This window comes from Candoia aspera, chromosome 12 (assembly GCF_035149785.1).
Source record: "Candoia aspera isolate rCanAsp1 chromosome 12, rCanAsp1.hap2, whole genome shotgun sequence".
NCBI classification, from domain to species: Eukaryota; Metazoa; Chordata; class Lepidosauria; order Squamata; family Boidae; genus Candoia; species Candoia aspera.
The window spans coordinates 14500900-14528186 of NC_086164.1; the positions used below are offsets into that span (position 1 = coordinate 14500900).

General features: G+C 41.5%; 1 protein-coding gene across 1 annotated transcript in view; it reads right to left on the bottom strand.

Moving 5' to 3' along the window:
* TENM1 (teneurin transmembrane protein 1) overlaps positions 1–27287 on the bottom strand; it is a 273477-nt gene that overhangs the window by 21591 nt on the left and 224599 nt on the right. Inside the window, exons 21-23 of the mRNA XM_063313466.1 lie at positions 18137–18291; positions 5650–6016; positions 1947–2457 (exon numbers count right to left, since the gene is read on the bottom strand). Coding sequence (XP_063169536.1) covers positions 1947–2457; positions 5650–6016; positions 18137–18291 — 1033 coding nt within the window. The remainder of the gene's footprint in view (positions 1–1946; positions 2458–5649; positions 6017–18136; positions 18292–27287) is intronic.

Sequence of the window (27287 nt, forward strand, 5' to 3'; positions counted from 1 at the left end):
CGTGTCACAATAGTCCCTAGCTTGTTTAATTATGGTTCACTGAATGAATCAAAATTACTTGAATTTTCACACTGTGCCAATCCATAAATACAGCTTATAAATCACAATGGCCAGCCAATGCAGTAAGCCAAAACCAAACAAACCACATTATGGTTTAACTTTAGAAACATGCTTGAGCCAAACCTTAGAGGGAAAGCTCATTTAAAAACTGAATTTAAATGTATATTCAGCAGTATACGTTCATGTATTTTTATTAGGAACCATTTGCAGATTAATGCCAAAAAACAAAACAAAACAAAACAAACCCCCACAATGCAATGGATGAACACATGTGAAACCAGCGTAGCTTCAGTGCAGATAAAAAGGACCTTAGCCACAGGGCAAGCCAGGGGGTGCGTTCTGGAAAGAAAAACAAGGCAGGGAAGGTTTGCTGAGAAAGGCTTCCAATTTTCTTTCCAAGCCCTTAACCAGTATTGGCATAGAAGGTGTCTTACAGCCAAAGAGATTCAAAGATGTTCTCAAAGCTAATTTTAAAAAGTTTAAGATCAGCACTGAGAACTGGGAAGTCCTAACTCATGAGCGTTAGACTGGAGGTCAGCCCTTATTAAAGGCGCTACGGACTTTGAAGAAGCACAAGGACAGGGTGAAAAGGAGAAGTGAGCCAAGAGGAAGGCATGTCAAGCAAATCCTCACCGTGACCGTCTTCCACCTGGAAACTTATGCCCTCACTGTGGGAGGTTGTGTGGATCCAGAATTGGCCTTTACAGCCACTTATGGATCCACCATTAAGCTTTTAATCCTGGAAGACAATCTTACTCGGCTATGAGTGATCGCCAACACAATGAATGCATTGCCTCTGGATGTGTGTTTGGGTGTGTGTGCACACTGGGAAGCACAGGGTGGGGTAAACAAGCTTTGCTTGGATGGAAGCAAAGAATGGAAGAATGGAACAGTCTTCAGTATCCAGCACTCCTGCCCAACTGCCTATTCCATTGGGATGTGTGGGGGGAATGGTTTTTCCTCTGCAGCTCCTGGCCTAAATCGGGCCAGTTTTGAATCGATCCTTGTTTTGCTGGTTTTCTCTGCCCTCACCCCCTAAATCTGGTCCTGTTTTGCTCAGTTTTTGGCATGTGGTCACACAGATGGACAAACAACCAGCATCTCAAGCCCCTTGATGTAATTCCTTTCCAATGGAGTATTGGATTGGAAAGAATAAAGTGGTAACTAGAGAAGACGTGAGCTGTTGTATATGGAGATTTAGTGGATCATTAAAATATATGAAATGAGTCCCTTTCTGATATAGGAAGCACCCCCCACCGCCTCCCCGCAGCAAAGGAAGGACTTCCCTGGATCTGGGTCACCTTTCTCATGCAATACTCTTCTTCTAAGCCCCTTGGTGAGTAGATCTAGCTTGCAACTAGTGGGAGGACCCATGCTCCATTATCTTTAACCTAACTCCCACTTGATGCACCTTCTATGGTCTTGCACAACACAGATACACCCTTACGCCTATGCAAATATTCAACTACAAGACTTGATTCAAAGGCCATTTGTTTGACTCCCTCCTTCAAATCAAACCTTTAGAACAATTTGGAAGCTTCCAAATTAATCTGAAAGGTTTGGCTCCAGTTCAGCAATGTGATGGACCTTTGCATAACACATCTTTCCCAAATAATTTTGAAAGCTGGATTCAGGAGCCCAGATCAAATCAACTTTCTGAATGGATGAATTCTTGTTCAAGGTTTAATGTGATGTGTAAACTCAGTCAGTGTTTTTTAAGGTCTCTGAATTAATACACTGGTGACATCGTACACCTTGCAAATCATGGAGTACTATGGACAAGGTGGATTTTTGGCAGGAGAAATGAGGGGAAATAATTCCAGTTTATAAGCTAAGCAGTTGTTTTTCAAGGTTTGGTAAAAAAAAAAAGTTTAAGGGTCACTTACTCGTAAACTGTTGTCCATCCATACTCATTGCTTTTGGTTGCTAGAAGTCCAGTGGTGCCAGGATATGTCATTAGGGCTAAATTGTAGCCCTGAGCATAAACCCTTTTGAGAATACCATTGCTACTGATGGTCAACCAGTATACCTGACCTCCAGGCATCACTATCCAGAGCGGTAAGCCACTGGCATCCCTGCGAATATGTACTGAGTTGCCATTGTTGCTGGTAATGATGCCAAGTTCACCTTCCCCATTGTATGTGAAATTATACATGAAGTCTCTTGTAATCAGATTGAGTGTGTGCAAGTGAGTCCCATTGCTAGTGAACTGATACAGTTCCTGATCCGCTGGAGATGCAATCTCATAAATATTGGCATCATTGAGATGAGCCTTATTCCGACTGACAGCACGGATGCGGATGTTCCCAAGGTCAGCAATGTACAAAGTGCCGTCAGGAGATACCGCGAGGGAAGATGGAGCTTTCAGCTTTGCATCTTTAGCATATCCACCATCACCTGAAAAACAGGAAGGAAACAGGGTCAACCATGCAAACTTGCTACAGCTCATCAATAAAAATGCCACAATACAAAAGTCATTATGACTGAACAATAAAAAATGAGAAGTGATATTCAACTGTCAATATTATTATGATTGACAAAAAGATTAAACACCCAGTGTTTTCTTCCAAGCATTTATAGCCAGCAGCGTGCAATTCTCAGTCTGTATGATTGAAGATTAGTAGTGATTTCTGTAGGATCTTTTATAGACTCAGAGTTAGAAAGAGCCATTGACACCACTGAGTATAACCCTCTAACCAAGTTGTCTAGCCCACACTTCAACAGATCCAAAGAAGGGGGACCTTCATCTCTCTGTTCCACTTTTTAACTATTTTTAGTATTGGGAAATATAATCCTAACTTCACTGAGTCCTTGGTTGCACATAATGGTGAGTCAGGTATTTTTCAAACCTTTCTTGAAAAATCCCACAATAGTCTAGTTTCCATGTAACTGTAGTCCAGAAATGGATAGATATAGTATCCATGGTAAGCTCCAAACAAAATGATCATACTGTGACTTACATGCAACTTTGGCCAATGAGTGTGGCATACACAAGCCTGCTGTTTTGGAAACTCTTACATTCCAAGATGACAATGACAATCACAGCTGAAAACATTACCTTGGCAACATTACATTGTCATCCAGAAATGCAATGATGTGTTGAATCAAAATCCTTTTATAATGTAAGTGATGAGAACACAGATGTGCTAAAATGAATATACTTTATTCAAGTTCTCTGATTTAGACTAATATGAATAGGAAGGGGGTAGCCTAATCCAGATAGTAGGTGTCAATGGGTTACTTCTTCCTCAACCACCATACTGAGATTTATTCTGAATTGTTAATTGCACTAACAGCACTGTGTCTCCCTTGTCTCCTGCACTGTGAAACGTTGCTTATTGATAATGGAACACAACTGCCCTTTTCTTCTCACACTGAGCAGGAATACTGCATTGACGCAGAAGAGGCATAATAATTTGGGGATGCTAGCAATACTCAAACTAGCTAATTATTTCAGTTCTAAAAAAATTAAGCCAATTCTGCAATTAAGATAATGTCATTCATCCTGGCACATAACCTTGTTTTTAAAGCATGTGAACTCTGCCCTTGCACCAGGCAAAGCACCACTCAGTGGAGCTGAGGTCCACATTAATGCTGATGATGCAACCATCCTTTCCAACCATAGAAACTCAGGAGAAACATTTCAATACTGAGAGTAGAAAAGAGAGACTGGGAGGCGTGAAACCTTACATTCTTCCTACAGTAAAATTGAATATACAGTCATGATTTTGAGAGAACCTCATTGTTTTCAAGCATCCAAGTTTCAAAATGTTCAAGGACACATGGGTCTTTCAGAAGCATGATCTTGTAAGGGAAGACTTAGAGTCAGGAATCCCAGGTTTTTCAAGTAAGGATAGGGAAGACTCCTGTCTAAAACCCCTGAGATCCACTTTCAGTCAATGGCTAGTTTCATACAGAATGGTAAGCAGTGGTTGGTTAGCCATAGTTAACTGAATAAGCCACAGCTGATTGTGTTTGCAGAACAAAATAAACCCAAATCAAGCAACCATATTTTGGGTAAGGAAGATGTCATGAAGGAACTGCTCACAGGGCATTTTTTCAGTTGGGAAATTGTGGACAGTCAGGAGATGATGAAGAGACTGAAACCCAAAACAAGCATCCCAGCCAGGGAAGTAAGCTTCAGAAAGAAATTTGGAAGCAATTTTCAAGTAGATAGAGAATAAGTGTGAAGATACTTGAACAATCTCAAGGTATATCCATGAAGCCAGTAGAGTTTAATGTTCCTATTTTGCTTGATACTTTTGCTTCCAGAGCTAATGACAAATCACAATGCTGGATATTTATGTTTCATCACTGAATTTAGCTGGCATGACCTAAGGGAATCTCTGGGATCAATGAAGGAAGGATTGCACATGGCCAGTAATAAATTGCCCACGCTTGGCTTTCTGAGATGGCTGAATCCTGTCAGTATAGATGATTCTGAGTTAGATGTACTAGTGCTCAGATACAACTTCATTTCTTCCTAAAAGAGGGCCATTCAGCACAAGGGCGTATTTGATAACAAATACAACTTTGGCACTTAAATTCAGACCAATAAAGGTCAATGTCTGCAACTGAAAACATTTAATCCTCCCCCTCCTGAAACTCACTTCCCAGCTTTTAAAATGTCAATATTTGAAGAAAGTTTTTAAAAACTAAAAGCCAGCAAAGTTTATTGCAGTACATTCAGGGCAAATGAAAGCAATTCCTTTTTCTTATGCAATGCACAATTAACTTATAGAATTCATTTCCCCAATATGCAAAAAGAAGGGACACTTAGATACCTTCAAAAATAGAAAGATTATATAAACTCCCTGAGGAAAAGACTATCAACCCTTATGAGCAACATAGAATAAATCTTGCTGGAGATTAAAACAAAAATCCATCATGGGCTCTAGTGAGAATGAATTGGGGTGTTGTGTACTCAGATGATCCAAAGAGTAAACATCACCTGGTAGGAATACATCTCCCCTATTAGGAATCCATGGTAAGATCAGATAGGAACTGGATCTTTTAAAAGCTAACAGATATTCAAGGGTCTTTCATCTATATTTAATAGTAAAAATGCCTTGTTTGTTCAGAGGAATGCAGCACTCTTTGTCAAGTCTATTTCTCCAGCACTTCCTGGAATGACCGTGTGTTCATACCCTCCCCTATCCTTAAATGATCCAGAAATTTTTAATGTTAATTTAAATGTAATATATAATTTAAATGGAAATAAGAATTAATAGAATTATTAGTTTTGTTTAACTATGGAATTGAACAAAAAGGGGAACTGGGTCTCCCAAGAGAATATAATTAAATGAAGCAAACTTACTGTACCTTGGTCTGCATATCCCTAGTTATCACCTAAGCTGGCAACAGAATGTCAGACAAAATCAACCTTTCACTGGGATCTATCATTCCAAAGTGAGGGTTAAACTGGTGCTGGAAAATAAGTTTAACATTCAGGGAGGAGTTTAGAGGAGTTTACATCTGGGGAACTGACATACCCACTTTCACGCAAAGGTACCCCATATGGGTACAACCTACTTATGCAATAAGTCATCAGTAGAAAAATGGGGGTGGGGGTAATTAAGCACCACTTGCCTGAGAAACAATCACAGTTGGGATCAATCTTACAATCACAGTCGGTTGGTGCCCCAGCAATGACAGAGATTTCACCATTGGTTGTGACCTGCTGGATGCGGTTGATCTTCCGTTCATCAGTCTCGGCAATGTACAACATACCACTGTGAGAGACACCAACAGCACGGGCCGATTCTAGGGTGGAATGGATGGCCACTTTGCTGACCAGAACATGGTCAATGCCTGGAACTTGGCAGTGAATTGGGCGTCCTGCAATGATGCGAACCCGCCTATTCTGAGAAATCTGTAGGACAATGTTGTTGTCCAGCACATACAGTGAGTTGTCAAGGGGGTTGACAGCAAGATCTGTTGGCCATTCTAAGCGAACCTGCAATGTGAAAGGAATAAAAGATATTCAAATGTTTCTTCCACGTTTTTATAAGAATGATGTCACCTCCTCATTCATTCATTTATTCTTTAAGCAGTTATGGACATATGCTTTTTAAATAGACAGATTGTTTATCGATTGCAACACGATAAATAGGGTCCTAACGGTTACATGTTTTATGTATTGTTGCAGACTTCTGACTGATTCTGTGGACTGAAATGTCTCAGGGAAGAGATCTGGAAATTTGTCCAAGGGACCAGATTCTTTTCTCTCACCCAGAAGTACTCACTATGATTGAATGATCCTGGAGTCCAAGAGAGTTAGGATATAACATCTCCAGCCCATCAATCCTCGAAGGTGGTACATATGTACTTACCAGGACTGTGCAATGCTTTGGATTTAATTCCAAAATGGTGTTTCAGAGCTTGCAGGGGAACAAGTATGGTCCTTAACTGCAATTTTTTTTATCAGCAATTTTTCGCCCCTGGGAAAAGATGCAGCTGCTTTAAAGAGTTGTGAACAGCTGCTATGTTCACACTCCTGAGCATTCCAAAGCACCTTTTGGAATCTAATTCAAAGTGCTGCCCAATGCTATGTTCACATATTTTATAACACTGAGGCTTAGAAAGTTAGGTTTAAAACCATCTGGAGAGCCATTCTGTGGAATTTTGGTCTTCCTTATCTTAGCCAGATGCTCCAACTACTTCACCACATTAGCTCTGGCATACTGTTGTCCAGTTTTGCTTTTGGCCCATGTTTCTTGTTTTTTATGTAGCTGTAAGAAGAGTGTGCAAATAAATTTGAGTACTTAACTGTAGATCTATTTCTGTTCTAAGTAAGCATTGGGGTAAAAGATGTTTTAATACAAAAAGGGTATCTTCAATATCTTTTTCCTACCACATGCCTAAAAATACTGAATACCAATTGACATTGTTTTCATTGCCACAGTAAGCCCCACAGCATTCTCCATTAAGTGGGGACTATTATCCTGTGAACAACTCAAGCAAGTGAAAAACAAATCCCAGCAGACAGCATCAGTCAGATATCAGTCAAATTGCCATGGACAGTGTTGACTAGCCCCAAAAGGTGGATAAACAAGCACCAAGAAGCTAACCTCTTATTATTTTTGCATGATGGAAAGGATCTGAAAAAGAATAATTGAGAGTTCAGATAATAGCCCTTCTTTAAAAATCAGTCATTCAGTTACAGGACAACAGATCTGAGTCCATCATTAAGAGAAGCTGCTTGACAGAACAATTGGACAATGCAACTGATTATCTACAAGATGGTTGGTGATCTCTCTCTCTCTACCTCATTGCAGGTGATCCAGTAGAGGAGGGACTGGCAGCTGGTGACTCTACAGCCTCATGAGACCAAATGATTTTTCTATCAGAGGTTCTTCTGCATTATGGTTGCCTAAAATCAGTACCATGGCTTCCTGCCACTTGAAGCAGGAAATGTGCAAATACTATAATGCATGCTCTAAAATGTGCTTAACATTGTACGAATGAGTCCCTCATACATCAATCCTTGGTCCCATTCACTTTATATCTTCATGTTCTCCTCAGAGCTTCATCCTGGGCAGGGCAATTCCCCATCCTTCATATATATAGTCACAAGAGGAACCTACACTGAGAATATCAGTTAGATAGCTAGGTCACATCTGCCTCCCATTTATTTATTTATTTTCTATCCCACCTTTATTATTTTTATAAATAACTCAAGGTGGCAAATATACCTAATACTCCTTCCTCTCCCTTTGCTAACCCTGTAGGTCCCTTTGCCTTTCTGAGTTGGGAAATAATTAATAAAAGCTCAAGGGGAAAGGAACAGCATTTCCTTTTGAAAAGAAAGCAGGTTGCAGAAGGATTTGGAAATTGAAAACTTGGAAAAAGAAAATGGTTACCACAACCTACTGTGACCAGATCTGAGCTGCAAAAATCCAGATGGCCACTGGATAGCTGCAAATCCCAAGTCTATGCTGTGATCTACTGTAGATATTGTCCAGATTTCTGTAGCATGGGTCTGCTAACCCTACCCCAATCTCCCAAACTGATTTGCAGTTAGAAGTTGCAGCTTGGGGTGACCCTTCTCCCTGCCTTTGGTCATCTATCCTTCCACCCCTCCTCCCCAAACATCAAGAGCAGACCTACACGTGTAATTTGACCTTAAAATTCCAGTCACTCATAAAAGTCTGAGTTATGGTTTACAAGCATGTAATTAACTTCAATTAATTATTAATTATAAATTCATGGCAAGCAAACAACTGGGAGCTCTGACTCCAGCATAATCCTCAAATCTCTCAGTATGGAAGAAAGTTGTGCCATATTGCCGAATACGTAACTGTTATGAAATAATTACATAGATACAGTCTATATAATGAAGAGAGAAAGAAAGCTGTTTTTTTAAGTCTAAATTTAAATGTAGACACAATAATAAAACAAAAAAAAATGAGATTCACCATTAATTATAATTTGAAGATATAGCAAACCTCATATATTATCTTCAGAGAAATCTATACTGTAGCAATCATTCACATAATTTTATCAGTAACATAGCATAAGCATTATTGTGGTCTTAGACATGCTTGCATTTAATCAGTAAGATGAAATGGTAATTGGTTATTTGTTTTCTAGGGATACATCCACATCTTATTTTTAGTTTTTATAGTCCTAGGCCTAAACAGGATAAATTGGTCCATCTAAGACCAATCTTCTCTTATTATGAATCTGTTTAGTTACCAAGCTTTGCAGGCAAAGGCACTTTGCAGACACCACATTTACAAAGACGTATTTTGGGACATGTGGAAAAGACCATCCTCTGTGTCTCAAGAATTACAATCATTCCATCCCCATTTTTTAGAAAAGCTGTTGGTATGTTTTTCTTAACTTCGCTGTGTAAATCTATTGTGAGTATTTTAAGATTTTAAGGCTTTTTAATATTTTGTTGTTGTTGTTGTTTATTCGTTTAGTCGCTTCCGACTCTTCGTGACTTCATGGACCAGCCCACGCCAGAGCTTCCTGTCGGTCGTCAACACCCCCAGCTCCCCCAGGGACGAGTCCGTCACCTCTAGAATATCATCCATCCATCTTGCCCTTGGGCGGCCCCTCTTCCTTTTGCCTTCCACTCTCCCTAGCATCAGCATCTTCTCCAGGGTGTCCTGTCTTCTCATTATGTGGCCAAAGTATTTCAGTTTTGCCTTTAATATCATTCCCTCAAGTGAGCAGTCTGGCTTTATTTCCTGGAGGATGGACTGGTTGGATCTTCTTGCAGTCCAAGGCACTCTCAGAATTTTCCTCCAACACCACAGTTCAAAAGCATCTATCTTCCTTCGCTCAGCCTTCCTTATGGTCCAGCTCTCGCAGCCATATGTTACTACAGGGAACACCATTGCTTTAACTATGCGGGCCTTTGTTGTCAGTGTGATGTCTCTGCTCTTAACTATTTTATCGAGATTTGTCATTGCTCTTCTTCCAAGGATTAAGCGTCTTCTGATTTCCTGACTGCAGTCAGCATCTGCAGTAATCTTTGCACCTAGGAATACAAAGTCTTTCACTGCTTCTACATTTTCTCCCTCTATTTGCCAGTTATCAATCAAGCTGGTTGCCATAATCTTGGTTTTTTTGAGGTTTAGCTGCAAACCAGCTTTTGCACTTTCTTCTTTCACCTTCATCATAAGGCTCCTCAGTTCCTCTTCACTTTCAGCCATCAAAGTGGTATCATCTGCATATCTGAGATTGTTAATGTTTCTTCCAGAGATTTTAACTCCAGCCTTGGATTCCTCAAGGCCAGCTTGTCGCATGATGTGTTCTGCATACAAGTTGAATAGGTAGGGTGAGAGTATACAGCCCTGCCGTACTCCTTTCCCAATCTTAAACCAGTCTGTTGTTCCGTGGTCTGTTCTTACTGTTGCTACTTGGTCGTTATACAGATTCCTCAGGAGGCATACAAGATGACTTGGTATCCCCATACCACTAAGAACTTGCCACAATTTGTTATGGTCCACACAGTCAAAGGCTTTAGAATAGTCAATAAAACAGAAATAGATGTTTTTCTGAAACTCCCTGGCTTTTTCCATTATCCAGCGGATATTGGCAATTTGATCTCTAGTTCCTCTGCCTTTTCTAAACCCAGCTTGTACATCTGGCAATTCTCGCTCCATGAACTGCTGAAGTCTACCTTGCAGGATCTTGAGCATTACCTTACTGGCATGTGAAATGAGTGCCACTGTTCGATAGTTTGAACATTCTTTAGTGTTTCCCTTTTTTGGTATGGGGATATAAGTTGATTTTTTCCAGTCTGATGGCCATTCTTGTGTTTTCCAAATTTGCTGGCATATAGCATGCATTACCTTGACAGCATCATCTTGCAAGATTTTGAACAGTTCAGCTGGGATGCCGTCGTCTCCTGTTGCCTTGTTATTAGCAATGCTTCTTAAGGCCCACTCAACCTCACTCTTCAGGATGTCTGGCTCTAGCTCACCGACCACACCGTCAAAGCTATCCCCGATATTATCTTTCCTATACAGGTTTTCTGTATATTCTTGCCACCTTTTCTTGATCTCTTCTTCTTCTGTTAGGTCCTTGCCATCTTTGTTTTTGATCATACCCATTTTGGCCTGGAATTTACCTCCAATGTTTCTAATTTTCTGGAAGAGGTCTCTTGTCCTTCCTATTCTATTGTCTTCTTCCACTTCCGCGCATTGCTTGTTTAAAAATAATTCCTTATCTCTTCTGGCTAACCTCTGGAATTTTGCATTTAATTGGGCATATCTCCCCCTATCACTGTTGCCTTTTGCTTTCCTTCTTTCTTGGGCTACTTCTAGTGTCTCAGCAGACAGCCATTTTGCCTTCTTGGTTTTCTCTTTCTTTGGGATGTATTTTGTTGCCGCCTCCTGAACAATGCTGCCAACTTCTGTCCAGAGTTCTTCCGGGACCCTATCTACTAAGTCCATTCCCTTAAATCTATTCTTCACCTCCACTGCATATTCTTTAGGAATATTAGTGAGCTCATATCTAGCTGATCTGTGGGTCTTCCCTAATCTCTTTAGTCTGATCCTAAATTGTGCAAGAAGAAGTTCGTGATCTGAACTACAGTCAGCTCCAGGCCTTGTTTTTACCGACTGTACAGATGTCCGCCACCTTTGGCTGCAAAGGATGTAATCAATCTGATTTCGGTGTTGTCCATCTGGTGAAGTCCATGTATAAAGCCGTCTCTTAGGTTGTTGGAAGAGAGTGTTTGTTATGCAGAGTGAATTGTCTTGGCAAAATTCTATCAGCCTGTGTCCTGCTTCGTTTTGTTCTCCCAGGCCATACTTACCTGTAATTCGAGGTGTCATTTGACTGCCCACCTTAGCATTCCAGTCTCCTGTGATGAAAATAACATCTCTTTTAGGCGTGTTGTCCAGTAGGTGCTGCAGATCCTCATAGAACTGCTCTACTTCAGCTTCTTCAGCATTTGTGGTTGGGGCGTATATTTGGATCACTGTGATGTTAGATGGCTTGCCCTGAATTCGAATTGAGATCATTCTGTCGTTTTTTGGGTTGTATCCAAGCACTGCTTTAGCCACTTTACTATTAACTATGAAGGCTACTCCATTTCTTCTGTGGTCCTCTTGTCCGCAGTAGTAGATCTGGTGGTCATTTGATGTGAAGTGGCCCATTCCAGTCCATTTCAGTTCACTGACGCCCAGAATGTCTATCTTTAATCTTGACATCTCACCAATAACCACATCCAATTTGCCCTGGCTCATAGATCTTACATTCCAGGTTCCGATGGTGTGTTGATCCTTAGAACATCGGATTCGCCGTTCACCACCAGCACCGTCGGCCGCTAGCCGTCCTTTCGGCTTTGAGCTAGCTGCGTCATCACGTCTGGGGCTAGTTGAGCTCATCCTCTGTTCCTCCCCAGTAGCATTTTGACCATCTTCCGACCTGGGGGTCTCATCTTCCGATGGTATACCGACATATCTCTGGTTGTACTGATCCATTTAGTTTTCACGGCAAGAATACTGAGGTGGGTTGCCATTACCTTCCCCAGGGATCGCATTTAGTCTGACCTCTCTGTCATGACCTTCCCGTCTTGGGTGGCCCTTCACGGTTTAGCTCATGGCATCATTGAGGTGCTCAAGCTCCAGCACCACGACAAGGTAACGATCCTTTGCTGAAGTTTTAATATTACAAACTCTTAAATTAATGTTTCAGTATATTTTTCTGCTTTGATTTAGAAGAAATGCTGTGAAATGTGCAGAAGTGCACATGTAGCACTTGTCCACAGCTCATTAAAGCAGCTGCCTCTGTTTCCAAGACTGTGCGGCTGCAGTAGATGTTTCCTTGCAGCAGACTGGAAAATTTGTGGTTGTCCATCACAGAGGAGTGTAGTGTTCATGCTCCTGCATGTTCTTAAACACCTTTTCCAAATGGAATCCAAGCACTGCACAGCCCTTTTTAGAAAACCACCAAGGTGTTGATCCATCTTGATGGCTTTTTAGCAGACAAACAATATACAAGCATAAAAATGAGACAGGAACAGGAACCACGGTAGACGCCTTGCCAAAGGTCAGTCCTTTTATCTAGTATCCCAGCTGGATTAATCTCTTGTAAAACCTATAGGAGAAGATTCTATTGAAATGTGCTTGGAATCATACAAGTTCTCATTGTTGAGGTTTTCCTACTAACTATTAAGACTGCTATTGTACCTAATCATTTTGGCCCGTTAAAGAGGTTGTATTTGATTGTCTCCTCGCACGTGCTTCATGCAAATTGCCTGGGGGGAGGAAACCTGCCGGACTTGTTTCTTACTTCCTCTTTTTTTTCTCTGCCGGCAATGCAGCCAAGCAAGGCTTGCTCCAAAGGGGAGCTAAGTCCTTTAAATATGTTTTGCTTTTGTTTTGCTTTCTGTAAATAAATTATTTTTATAGAAATGCTTGGTGTGTGACTTTTTTGACCTCTCCTGGGCTAAAGGCTTTCCCAGCATCTGCTAACACTCATAGTGTCATTAATATTCTCTTGATGAAAAAGAAAAGCGAAAACGGGGTGGGGGGGAGCAGAAACTGAGATTACTGTTCAACAAATAATGTTTAGCTAATTAATGTTGACAATGTAAACTAGGAGAGAGATCCATATGACTGAAAAATTGTGTTATTTGAGGTTTGTATATTGGATATAGGGAAAACTTCTGGTTAAATTATGTACATGCACGCACCGGAATTCTATAACCACGGGAGATGAGAAATGTTAAAGGCACAGAGAATGGGAACAAATCATCTTGAATACAGGGAGTCTCAGATGTAACAGGACCTCTTAAACTCCAGCCAACGTTTAACATCTCTAAGGCCCTTACTGTTTTTGTTATACAGACATGGTAGTTTGAGGGTACCATCAAGCTCTCTTATCCAGAAGGCAGTTTAAGGTAAACTTGCTGGTAATCATGGCTTGGAGGCATCATAAATACGATATGCACAAAAACAAAATACTTGAAATGCTGGAGGTGGTGAGAAGCAGAGCTGGTAGGAACCTAATCAGATTCCTTCAAGATACGTAATAAACCCTAATCTTTCCACCTAGCATTAACCATGATGCAGGCCTGAATTTGCTTAAATACATAACTTAAAACATTGCAAAGTTTTGCCTCTCCCGTCCATACCCACCAAAATCCAAGGGGCAGTAGCGATGGCTTTCTTTTATTTTGAAAGGAAGGGGGGTTTTGTAGGCTCAGCTTCACTGGCTTGGTTCAGATGGCTGAATGGAACTTAGCAAACTTTATGACCCCGTGGATGCAGGGGGGTTTTGCTCTCAAAAATCTGTTTTGAAGATTTGGAGGTTCCTCAGCACAGCCTATAAGTTTTTGCCAGGAAGCGCAGGCATAGAGGAATTGGCAAACATTAAGAAAACGTCTGCTTCCTCCAACTTTGGTAGCGTCTTGTCCTCTCTCTCTCAAAAAAGAGCCCTTTTATTTGCAGACATGTCATTCTAGATCAAACCAATGTTTTTTAAAGTTCCGATGTATTTTATGGCATGGCCAATTGAGGCCCTTGGCAGATTTTTGTGGATGGGATAGTGTTGTTTGCAAGACTCAGTTTCTGGCTCATACTTTATGCAGATTTAGACATTTATCTACATATTTATGCTACGTAAATAGGTCAAGAATGCACTCAAATTATTATAATGTAATTTATGGCTCTAGCAACATTCAGCACTTATTAGCAATGTATTATTTGGTATAATGTATTTGACAAGCAATTCAGATGTGGAGGGTTTTTGAGGTGCCCGGGGGGTGGGTGGGCAGAGGGAAGTTTGGGTAATTGCTGCCAATTCCAAACAAAGAACAGCCTAGACTACAGCCTTCTCTGAAGAGCGACAGAAGAGGCTGATTGAATTGCAAATGAGCACTGATGAAACTTTTTTTCCTGAAGATCAGCGTGTCAGACATTTTTAAATCACACACCCGCACAAGAATAATGCCATTTGAATTTGATTGTGTACATTCCGGGGCAAATGCTGTTGGTCATAAGAATCTGGAAGCTTTGGGCTGATGTAAAGATCTGTTGGGGGCAAAAGTCATCCTGCTTTTTTTTGTTTTTGTTTTTGCTTATTTCAGCAAGAACTGGAAATGTATTCAGTAGTTCTTCTGTCAACTGCAATTCAATGTGATGGAGAAAAATCCTTCTTGTGCTTACCCTAGTTACAGAATTATCAAGTATAAGTGAGTGTCCTGTCCCAATAGAAGAGAATATCTGTAGCTCAGGGTTGAGCTGTGGAGTCCCTGGTGGTCTCTGAGCTTGGTGGTTTGCTTGCAGACATTTCATTACCCAACTAGGGAACATCATCAGTGTGAGTGAATGTGAGTTTTTCTCCCTGTTTATATACAGAAGCTTCATCTACAGTAGAGTCATCTACAACATACAGTGTAAGGACTGTAACAGCCACTGTGTAGGACAGACAGGCAGAAGATTAGCAGAGCGCATTCATGAACACCAACTAGCAGTCAGAAGACACAATGAAAACTCCTTGATCTCACAACACATGGAAAGTCTCAACCACAGTTTCATCTGGGAAACTGAGTATCCTAGACCAAGCTAAAGCCAAAAATGCTAGGGAATTCCTGGAAGCTTGGCATTCAGACAAATCAGCCATCAATAGACACATAGAAATAAACCACATTTACACACCATTCAAAAGCTAAGAAGGAAACAAAAAAACCAGAACATATCCTCTCCATCAGCCAACAGCCAGGTAAACAGGGATTAACACCAGGCAAACAAGCAGAAAACAGAACCCCAATCAAGGCACTACCAAGGAGAAAACCACACCCACAACAACACTGGCAGGCAAGCTACTGCATATAAACAGGGAGCAAACCCCACAATCACTTACACTGATGATGTTACCTAGCTGGGTAATAAAATGTCTGCAAGCAAACAACCACGCTCAGAGAGTGTCCTGTCTTTGTACAATTTTCCTTCCAGCACTCTGCAATTTTCCTGGCTTCCAATTCTTCACACAAATCACAAGGGATGCCATAATGAGGGAATATTTTCCATGGAGCTGGTTATAATTATGATTACTATGATCACAACGATGATGTGGGGGCAGCCAAAGAGGCTGTAGAGTGATGGAGAGAAGGGCGAAATTAAAGTCAAAACAAAATACACCAGCACCATCTGCCACCTTGCAATGATCAAGTAAGCTCAAACAAATATCACTGAGGAAAATGTTAAAGGCAACTCAAATCCATCCTGAGAATGTGGTAGAAATGCAGACACTTTTTTTCCAGAAAAAAGAAACCCTGGAGCACAGATTTTAATATATTCATGATACATAACTCCATGTAGAAAATCTGATCTAGCATTCTGAACACAAAAAAGCCTTTTTATTAAAGGAAAAGTTTCAAGGCCAGATTCCCACTGAGGTGTGTGAACAAGGTTTTAAACTGTTTTGTCAGATCACCTGAATTCCAAGGACTGCAGATATCTGAAAATGCCCAATACGATTTAAAAGACCTGTGTAATAGTTGAGGGCCTCTTGCTGGTTTTGGGATTTCTGCCCGTGACAGTATAGCCAGTGATCAGAGATGATGGGAGTTATTGCTCATGACATGAAGGTCACCAGTCCCCCATCCCTGGCTCAAAGTTCAGCAAAACTGCTGTTAGAAGAGAGTAGTTTTGAGTCCAATTTAGAAAGAAACACTGTAATGACAGTCAAAAAATAATGTGAGTCATAGGTTGTACTTCATCGGGTCAAGCTGACTTTTTTTGGTTTAAAAGAAGGAGTTAGATTAGAAGAATTATTGTAGAGTTGAGGTCCAAGATAGATGGAGGGCACCAGACTGGGAAAGATTTCTGGAGTGTAGAAGCAGGTCATTAAAAAGTCCTCAAGGTAGATGTACTTTGCTCTGGTTTTTCTTGACTTTCTACTGGGATGCAACTTTCACTTTCTCCCTTTTTTCAAACGGGCTTTAAAGGCGTAACTTTACCACCTGTATAATTAAGTTCTCTAAGACCAGGCTTTTAATGTGATACTTCACTACTGTTCTCTCAGTTGTTTGTATAATTTGTCCTGGTTTGAGCAAGGAACATGCAGCCACCAACTTAGAACTGATTGCCAAAGTTTCTGTCCCCATGATGGAAACAATCCAGACATTTGCCTTTTTTTGAAACAATTAAGGATCAATGAATTAGTCCCTCGACGTGACTCTATGCCAGTAAGTACAGAAGCTTCATTGATGGTATCCAACCAATATGAGCCTTTAGCAGTCTTGGAAGTAGAACCAGAATTAGAGTAAACAACTATGATATTATCTTGCCCCCTGAGGTGAGGTTGGCCCCCACTCTTCTGGCCTTCAGGAAGAGCGTCAAGAGCTGGCTCTGCCGACTAATGTGGGGATTTACAAGTGATAGGCAGCCCTGTGGGTGGTGGGTGGCTTAAAGACACTCTCTCTGCCTTTTAGTTCCCCTCTTCTATCTTCTTCTAACTTTTGTATTTTTCTATTTTTATAATGGTTTTACGACTTTTATTTGTAAGCCGCCCAGAGTCACTTTTATAGTGAGATGGGTGGTGTATAAATTTAATAATAAATAAATATGCTTGCTACTCCGTCTTCGAAGGAAATCCCCCTTATGAATCAACCCGTGGACAATTCAGAAAATAAGGATTTGCTCACAGATCCTTCTCAGACCGTCTTGCTGGCAAATCAGTGTCTTTTAACAGCTGACCCTGTGTCTTTCTTATACCTGAATATAAACAGCATCAATGAGAAATAAGACATAGTCAATCCTGGGGGTGGCAAGCACCTTAAAGTGGTTCCCATGTTTTTATGAATTTAAATCAGAATTTTTAATATTGCCATCCTGGATGCTATTTTATATCTATATTAATATTTAAGATATCTTGTTTCTATTGTCTTTTAATCCCTTTTTAGCTTTACTGTAAACCGCCCAGAGTCCCTCTTTTGAGGGAGATGGGCGGTGACAAAATTTGCTAAATACATAAATACTCCACTGGCTTTTAAAATACTCACCAAAATGAATATCAACAGACAGAGGAATGTCCTGGAACAACTCCTACGAGCCAGACCTTTTACCATCAAGCTATATTTTACAGCAGGCTCAAGTCATACTAACTATTCAGAATAATAATATAAAATTCACAGATGAGATTCCTGCAAAAAATGTCTGCTATTATGCATTCCTGTCTCTCAGGTAGATTTACTGGCTAGAGAGTAGCTTCTGAGCTCAGGGAATATTTGCAGGATTCTACTAAAGTTTAATTTTCCCACAATCTCATTAATGTTAATTAGGATGAGAAATTATCTGGCATCCTTTCAAATTTACCCTAACTGGGTCTTTAAGAGATCTGATGGTCAAACCTTTCCTGCCCTGTTTTGAATCATGGGAAATTTCAGCTGGAGGTCCCTACACAACACATAGAATACATTACTGAATGCATATGAAAGTGTGGACATGTTTGTTCAGGACACAACAGAAATGATCTCAAAGTAAGCTTTATCAGCAGATGGGACCCAACCACCTCAGTGGTATTTGTTAATGCCTATTTTGTCATGCAAAATGGAACCGGTTTCCAGGCTGAACAGTAACAATGTATGGAAACGATTAGTGTCGACCTGAGTAATGTCCATGCTGGCATCGCAGCGCAGAGGCTGGGTTGATGTGAGGCCGTTTGAGCCTATTAACGTCGTGATCTGGCCGCTCCCATCAATCTTACGAATCGTGGTGCCGTCTACAAAGTAAATGAAGCCATGCTTATCGACGGTGATACCTGTTGGGAAAAAGGAGAGAAAATTAAGCAGCAGGACTAGGACTATAAATGCAGGTTTGGTTCTCCTTCCCTGTTGCGACATACTGGTCTGATAGGCTTTTAAATGTATGAACTTGTCGCAGAAGAGATAGTCACGTTCTGTAAACATTCTTAATTTTCATCAGTATCTTGTACCATCATAAAGAGTGTGTGAAGTAACACTGGGGGGGAAATAGGACAAAACAAAACATTTCACAAGCTGGAGACCAGTCCATTAAACCCACACTTGGACATCAGCTGATTGAGGAAATAAGTCAAGAGGACTTACTTCTGCACAGAGATGGATGGGTCTGTCGACCTGAGTTTCTCTCAGTTTCTCATTTTAAATATATAAAAAAAATAGCCTGATTTTCGATTCACCCCACCCCATTTCTTTATCACTCTGATCTCTTTTGCAGAAAAACAAAAGAACAAGGCTGGATATGGTTGTGTTTTTTTCTCTTTCTAAAGGAACATGTCCCTGCCACTCTCTTGGTTTATTGTAAGCAAGTGAAAACAGTCTTATTCCACCATGCCCTTGGCTCTAGCTGAACACAGACGTAATGATGGCTTTCTAAAATGTTTTTTATAGGAATCCTATTGTAATGGTTCTTTTTAATTGTGTTGCTATTGTTTTATTGCTTGCTGCCCAGAGTCTGTTGGGAGTGGGGCCTAGAAATGCTATAAAAATACATAAACACATAATATTTTCCAAGTGTTTCCTTTTGATACACTTTTCCAATAATACAACAATTTTGAATGCATATAATTTCCCCAATATCTACATTATTGTACACATGTTTGATGTGAAAAACTCTACCTCAAAATTTGGAGATCAAATACAAGGATAACTGCAAACTGCAATCAAACCCATATTGATTTAGCAAATGTAGATTTGAAACACTTTTATAAAAAGCGAGTACTGAATAATGAGCTTTCCCATACTGACTTCTAAATACAGACTGCATTTTAAATCCTATGAGACTCAAAATTTTGTAATCTTTCCACCCATCTACCTTAAATATTTTTTATTCTGTCTCTTGAGACAGTTTAGAAATAGGCCTAGAAACTGATATGGAATAATATTGAAAAGAAAATGACAGATACAAAGAAGCATTTTTTAAGCTTGAAAGCATCAGAATAGCTAGAAACATAGTAATTATCTATCTGAAATTCTGCTATACTGGAATTATACTGATTCTTTTAAAGCAGTATAGATTACAGCTGGTTCATATATTGCACTAAGGCACAGTTTGTTTATTATTTATTGAACAAACTATAAGTGACCCAGTTTGCATAACATGCTGGTGTTCAGAGAACATGTGAAACCACCAACAAGAGCTTAGCTTGATGAACCCAGACATTCAAGTCCCAGATGTGAAGGTGTAGAGAGTAAGGAAGATGACCTTGATGGAGATATGTAGGCCCTGTTACCTAGGCAACAGGGGCTAGAGCATTGTTTAGGTCCAGAACATCCTAATTCACTGAACTATAAGGAAGAGGAGGAGGTATAGCCCAATCAGATTTGCAAGCTTCTGTTATTATTGATTATGTGCCAACAAGTCACTGTCAACTCCTAGCAATCACACAGATAGATTTTTCTCCATGATGATCTTTCCCTAAGCCCATTTCTCAGGTCTTCCAACATTGTACCCATGGTCATTGTAACAGCTGGTCACCCCTTCTCTTTCTTTCCACCTTTCCCAGCATTAGAGCCTTCTCTGGAGAGCTAGGTCTTCACATAATGTGTCCAAATCTGTTATTATAGCCAATCTCAAGTAGTCTTAGCCTTCTTGTGGAGTTGATTTCATGGTCTGGTCTACCTAGTGGGGCTGACAGAAATTCCTCTACAAAAGGGGTCCTCTTGGCAGATTGTTTTCTGATTTTAAGTCTCTAATTCTTTATGTTTCCTTAAGCCACATGGAACTCGTTGCATACCCATGAGGATAACACAAAGCACACGGGCTTACATATGCTTACTTTACAACAGTGGGGGAAAAAATATAAACATTAAAGTTGCGCTAAATTCACACTTCTCTGCTGTAAAAACTGCAGTCTAAACTGAAGTAAAAGAAGGAGCAATGAACAGCATTTGCAGAATAAATCCCACAGGACGTGGGTGGCTATTATATATGTTGAAGGGGAAAAAACCCTGCCTTTTGAAATGCTGGTTTAAACTGAGATTCCAGAAAGTGCAATAAAATGATATATAATTCACTGAATGTGTGATTCCACAAGGGACTTGGAATGGTCCCAAACTTGAAACTGATAGACAGAAATAATTCAGGGTATGAGAAACTAGAAATACACATTAGGAACAAACAAAGAAAAAGACTCAAACAATTTGGCTGCCACCCAACTTCATGCTTGGACTTCTGTGTCTGCAATCTCTTGTAAAAAGGGAGAGAGAGGTACTTCTGTTGCTAAGAACATATAAGGGGAGACATGTATAAGGTAACCATAAGTGCGAGATTGATGTTTTATTGGCAAATAGGGACCAGCATTATGGAGACACGATTGAGTCAACATGCATTCCACAGAATGGAAATCTATAAAGTCTCTGGTATCAGTTTCTCTGTGCTTCCTTAAAAGAGACAATTAACGGTTAGAAAGCATATTGAATAATGTGCCAGAAGCTTTTAAAAGCAAGAACAGTACTAGATGGCATTCAGTTTAGAGAAGACAAAGGGGAGTTCTTCAGTCATCATCTTACAGGGAGTTGCTTGAAAGTCTCAATCTGTCTTTGTTCATCTGAGTTCTCATGTGATGTTTCACCAAAGGGAACTGGAATGATAATCTTTTCTATCAGGAGCCAATGTTATTTTCTGGCTCCTGGCATTATCACGCAATATCACATGACTGCCTGGATGCCCGTCACCTCACCCAAACCTCGCCAGATTGCCAAATTTCCCAAGATTTTAGTAACTTTGCCTCCAATTTGCATGAAACCTCTTGGTAGAACAGGGAAAACCTTATAATGTGTTGGCATTTCTGCACAATGTTTTGGTGAGATTAAAAACAAAACGGTTTTTCTGTTAATTCAATTGGGGGAATGAGGCCAAAGTGAATTTGGGTGCAGGAAGACGATGCTTTGACATCTATGCTCTGTTGCCTTCCCATGTCTTAATGCTATGTCTAACCTGGAAAAGCCACATCTTTAACAACTCCAAAATTTTAATTAGGCACAAATCAACAAACTGTGATGGAATTAAGAAGTTTTAAAAAAGCTGAGGCCCAATATACTAAGAATGAACTCATTCATTGGCAATGTTCACCCAACACTCTTAACCAGGCCAGTTAAATGACCTAGTTTATGCCACATGCTATTCTTGGTTAGTGTTGGATATAGATGGGGATTTGGGGGATGGCTTAGCATGCTGTGTGTATCCATAACACATGTTTCAATGCATTATAATGCATTATAATGCATTATATTATATTATTTATTTTATTATTATGCATTATATTGTTTATAATTATATAATTATAAAAATATAATTATAAAGCTCCCAAATAGGTTAATTCAGGAACCAGTATGCATGTTGTATGAATTCAGCCTTTAAATGTCAATCCTCATACAACACAATCTATGTTCAAAATGGAAGCATAAGCTGTTTTAGGCAAATTCCAAGCATTGCAAAGAAGAAAAAACTAGAAAGGAAAATCCCAAGTACAACTAATACTGAATATACTCAACAGGCAGAACAGCTGTTGGAAGAAAAAATGCAAAAGGGGAGAGAAGTTTGTGTGTGTTCTGCATCTCGGTGTTAAAGATGTTTTATCTAGGGCCTCTTGTGATAGGTCGCAATGTAGTTATCCCAGAAGGAAGGAAGGCTTGACCTCAGATTAGCAGGCTATTTGCAAACGGAGGTTCTCTAACATTTTATGTTAGGCAGAACTGTTACCTCTTTGTTTTGTTTTTAAAAAAGGAAACAGCACAACATAAAATAAAGCACAGCACCAAGAGATGTCAAACAAAAATTTCTGGCTTAGGTATGTGGGTGCAATCCATAAACTATTTAATGTAGCAAAGTTGCCCGAAGCTATCATTGTGCTATTTCAGTCAACAGAAGTGCAATTGTTTTATGAATTGCAGCCTCAAGCGTCATGCAGGCTGCCTTCTTTCCTTTTATCCTCACGTGCTAATAGACAATTTATACCAATACAGTTTCTTCTGCTGACATCCTAATCAATATTGTCTCTTCCCTAACCAGAGGGCTAAATTCGGCATGGCCTTAATGGCATGTAATCTGTTGGAGCTAATATAAAGTTCACGAGTGTCAGTAGAGCTCTAGTCACATGAGAGAAGGGTCACAAGGTTTGTTCTCCTCACTTCCCACAGTGTTTATTCAATTGAAACCAATTTGCATATTTATACAAATGTAAACAAATATACATATGTACCCTTTAATTGCTTATAATAGCTTTCTCCAAAATGGTGTCCACCAGGTAAGTAGTAGCAGTCACTCCATCAATTCCTGTTTGGCATGGCTAAAACAACCAATAAAATAATGGCTTGGAATGCATTTATGTCCCTCCTTTAAACATGTTTGTTCTTTATTCGTTTAGTCGCTTCCGACTCTTCATGACTTCATGGGCCAGCCCACGCCACAGCTTCCTGTCGGTCGTCAACACCCACCGCTCCCCCAGGGATGAGTCCATCACCTCTAGAATATCGTCCACCCACCTTGCCCTTAGTCGGCCCCTCTTCCTTTTGCCCTCCACTCTCCCCAGCATCAGCATCTTCTCCAGGGTGTCCTGTCTCATTATGTGGCCAAAGTATTTCAGTTTTGCCTTTAATATCATTCCCTCAAGTGAGCAGTCTGGCTTTATTTCCTGGAGGATGGACTGGTTTGATTTTCTTGCAGTCCAAGGCACTCTCAGAATTTTCCTCCAACACCACAGTTCCAAAGCATCTATCTTCCTTCTCTCAGCCTTCCTTATGGTCCAGCTCTCGCAGCCATATGTTACTACGGGGAACACCATTGCTTTAACTATGCTGACCTTTGTTGTCAGTATGAGGTCTCTGCTCTTGACTATTTTATCGAGATTTGTCATTGCTCTTCTTCCAAGGATTAAGCGTCTTCTGATTTCCTGACTGCAGTCAGCATCTGCAGTAATCTTTGCACCTAGGAATACAAACTCTTTCACTGCTTCTACATTTTCTCCCTCTATTTGCCAGTTATCAATCAAGCTGGTTGCCATAATCTTGGTTTTTTTGAGGTTTAGCTGCAAGCCAGCTTTGGCACTTTCTTCTTTCACCTTCATCATAAGGCTCCTCAGTTCCTCTTCGCTTTCAGCCATCAAAGTGGTATCATCTGCATATCTGAGATTGTTAATGTTTCTTCCAGTGATTTTAACTCCAGCCTTGGATTCCTCAAGCCCAGCATGTCGCATGATGTGTTCTGCGTACAAGTTGAATAGGGAGGGTGAGAGGATACAGCCCTGCCGTACTCCTTTCCCAATTTTAAACCAGTCCGTTGTTCCGTGGTCTGTTCTTACTGTTGCTACTTGGTCATTATACAGATTCTTCAGGAGGCAGACAAGATGACTTGGTATCCCCGTACCATGTTAAAACATAGATAGGCAAAAATAATATAGAATGCTTATTGGAAGAACTTAACAGGAATCAACCAGATTTTATGTATTACTTTATTCCATTAATAATTTGTTGTTTAAAAAAAAGGTAGGAAATCAGATTTTTAATGGAATTTTAGAGTAACTTTCCCTAACTATGAAAGTTTCCACAATATCTTCTTCCTTTCAATGCAAAACCAAAACATGCCCCTCCCAATAATGTTTTTCAGTGCGCAACATTCCCAAATCTTTTTCAAGTGCATCTTTCCCAGATGAACATTTCTGTGCACATTTTTGGGTGAAGATTCATGGACTTTTTGAGGACTCCTGCAAACCTTTGCTGTGGCTGAGTCAATTTTGGTGGATGATGCAATTCACTCCCTTTGAAACCCATGGCACAAGTTATGATACCTTTCTATGCAACATCTCAGCTTCCAAAGCTGGTCATCAGAGATAATCCTCCAGAAGCTGCTGACCTGCAGCTACTATCATCCCTCACCTTTGGCCATGTTGACTGAGATGACTGTTCTGTCTGAAGGACCAAACATTACTCACTTGGGTTTTAGTCCACTTATGAGGCCAAGCAATTTTCTTTGGATGAAAGAATCAAACCAGGCTTTGAAGATCACATTCCCAAAGCAAGTGGGAGGAGGGCCCTTTTTGGCAGGGTCTTTCAGAGCTATTATAGATATCTTAATAATTTGCAATAAACAAGAGGTTCATGTTTACCTTTTAGGTCCTCCAAATCCCTACAAAATGTAAAAAAAAAAAAAGCCGTCTCAGTTTGGGCCTCACCTCCTCTGGGGGACTCTCGGGGCCATAAAAGAGATGCTACTGAGTCACATGGGGCGCCTCAGCCACACCTTTGCAACCCTGCCATACAGACATCATCTTTTCGGGGACTAAGGACTGCACTTAGCCTTTGAGTGGCACGTTGGGGGCTGCACACAATGGAAAGTGGTCTCAGGACAAAAAAAAAAAAAGGATGAAAAATAAATTTTGTTAATATGCTTGCTTCTTATGTATCTATTAATTTCCCCCTTGATCACTGTAATTAGAAATTAATTTAAATGTCATTAAAATGAAAAATCAGCCAACTTTTGGAATAGGTTGGTGGGCATGTTTGGAAATATTTTGCAGTTCCTCCTGTCATGATCACCATTGCAATGTTTGCGACATTGTAACGGCTCGCATGACAAAGCACGGAGGCGTGTCGATGACTGGAGAGGTGCGGGCGATAAACCGGACAAAGAAGGTAATGGGTTTGGGAGATCTACAAGGTCTCATCGCCCGATAATCGGCCATTGACACCATTGTCAAAGAAATGATCATGGCGAGGTTCGGAAGGGCGCGTCCGGGCGCTTTCGAGGAAATCACCGGTAATGGACCATTACCTCGCAGGAAGATAAACGGGGCGATGCCCGGGGCGAATGGGGCTGGACAACCTCTCACCTAGCAAGCCTGGATGACCTGTCACTCCGTGAAACTTGTGGGGCACACCCGGGCAGTGTGGGGGTGGAGCGCTGTTTGGCGCGAGACTATTTAATTCAACTTTTGGCGCGCTTCCCTCACTCTCAGCTTTCTACTGGTGTGCATTCTATTCTAAATAAAAGCCAGAGCTTAAACTTGATTTAGAGTCTGAGTCTTTTATTTAGCCTTAGGCATTCCTTACATAAAGCTGAGAGTCTTTCAAGAATGAACCTCGCCAGCCTCTACCAGAATTTTTTTTCTTGCGAGAGAAGCAGCTGGCGATGACTGAACCGGGGACGAGCTTGGAGTCAGCGCTTCAGAGCGGAGACGCGAAGGACTCATCGCAAGGTGGGGAGGCGACCAGACAGCTTCTGGAATCGGCACTCCCGAGATGAGACACGAGCCCCCTCCCTACCCACACCGTACCCCAGTTTGGAGCCTGGAGCCCCAGCACGGAGTGGAGGGCCCCGATGGAAGGGGGAGTCGGGAGTCAACAACACTTCAGGTGGGACGTCGTCACGGACCCCCAGCCGGGGACATCCCACACCACTTGGAGACTCCAATACCCCCAGACGCCCGAGAGGGAATTCGCAGGACTGCCGATCGGGCCACAACCGGCAGCACCGAGGATGGATGATCCCGTCACACTGGACAGGATCAGGGCTCTGGAATCCAAGGTGCAATCATTACAGCACCTGCTGCAATCCCTGTCAACTGTGGTGAGTGAACTCACGAAGAGTGCTGCCGCGCAGGGCACAGGGAGGGGTCCCGGCATCCCACCCACCCTATCGCCGAGCCTGAGAGGAAGGGGTCAGGCGCAAGACTTGCTCCCAGGGCCCCGTGGTTTTATGCCAGTGGGGGTCACCCCTACGCACACACAGGTTGGGGTTTCTCCAGTTGGTGGGATCGCTAAAGACTTTCCAGTAAAATTTGATGGTGACCCCACGAACCTGTCATTCTTTTTAACTAACGCAACAAACTACATCCAGCTATACGGACATTGTTTTGCATCAGAAGGGGCTAAAATCTTGGCTATTGCCACTAAACTTAAGGGCAGAGCCACGGACTGGTATGTACAAATGTCAGAGTCCGGAGCCCCAGCCCTGGCTACCGTCCACACCTTCCTGACTGCCTTGAAGTGGTACTTTGAAGACCCCTTGCTGAAGGAGAGGGCTAAAGGCGTGCTGAAAGAACTTAATCAGGGGCAGAAATCGGTCATGGATTATGCCCTAGAATTTAAGGTCTTGGCAGGGAAGGTCCCTGAATGGTTAGAGGCCACCTTGATTGACATGTTTAAGGATGGCCTCAATCGAGAGGTGTTGCAATGGGTGCTGTACAGAGATGATCCAGACTCACTGCATGACTGGATCTGTCTTGCCGGGAAGGCTGAACACGCCCAGCGCACCTTCATGCTAGCGGCTAAGAGGGACAGGCTTCCTCCCAGCGGGAAAGGGCCAATGCCACAGACGGGTCCGACATGGGATGCCGAAAGACGTCGCTTTGCCCGTGGGCAATGCATCAAGTGCGGTAAGGCTGGTCACCATGCGGCAGAATGCCACAAGGCTAGAACAGCGGATTGCCCACCTAGACCGACGCAGAAGGCTCCACAGAAACCGCCCAACCCCCCCCCCCCGACGGCTGACAGCGGCACTAGCGACCCAGGATGAAGAAGAGGACGTCTACCTCACGGAGGACGGGTTGGCCGCTCTGAAGCAGCCGGCGGAAAACGCCTTCCACCTGTCCTAAACAGCACCGCTGGACAGGTGGTGGAGAATGGGCGCGATAACACCAGGGTGAGTGCGGACTGTCCCATCCTGGCCATAACAATTGAACTGAGCTACTGCTCCAAGACCATCGAAGTCGGGGCATGGGTGGACTCCGGGTGTTCCAGATGCCTGATCCACCCCAACCTAGTCGCTGTGCTAAAGTTA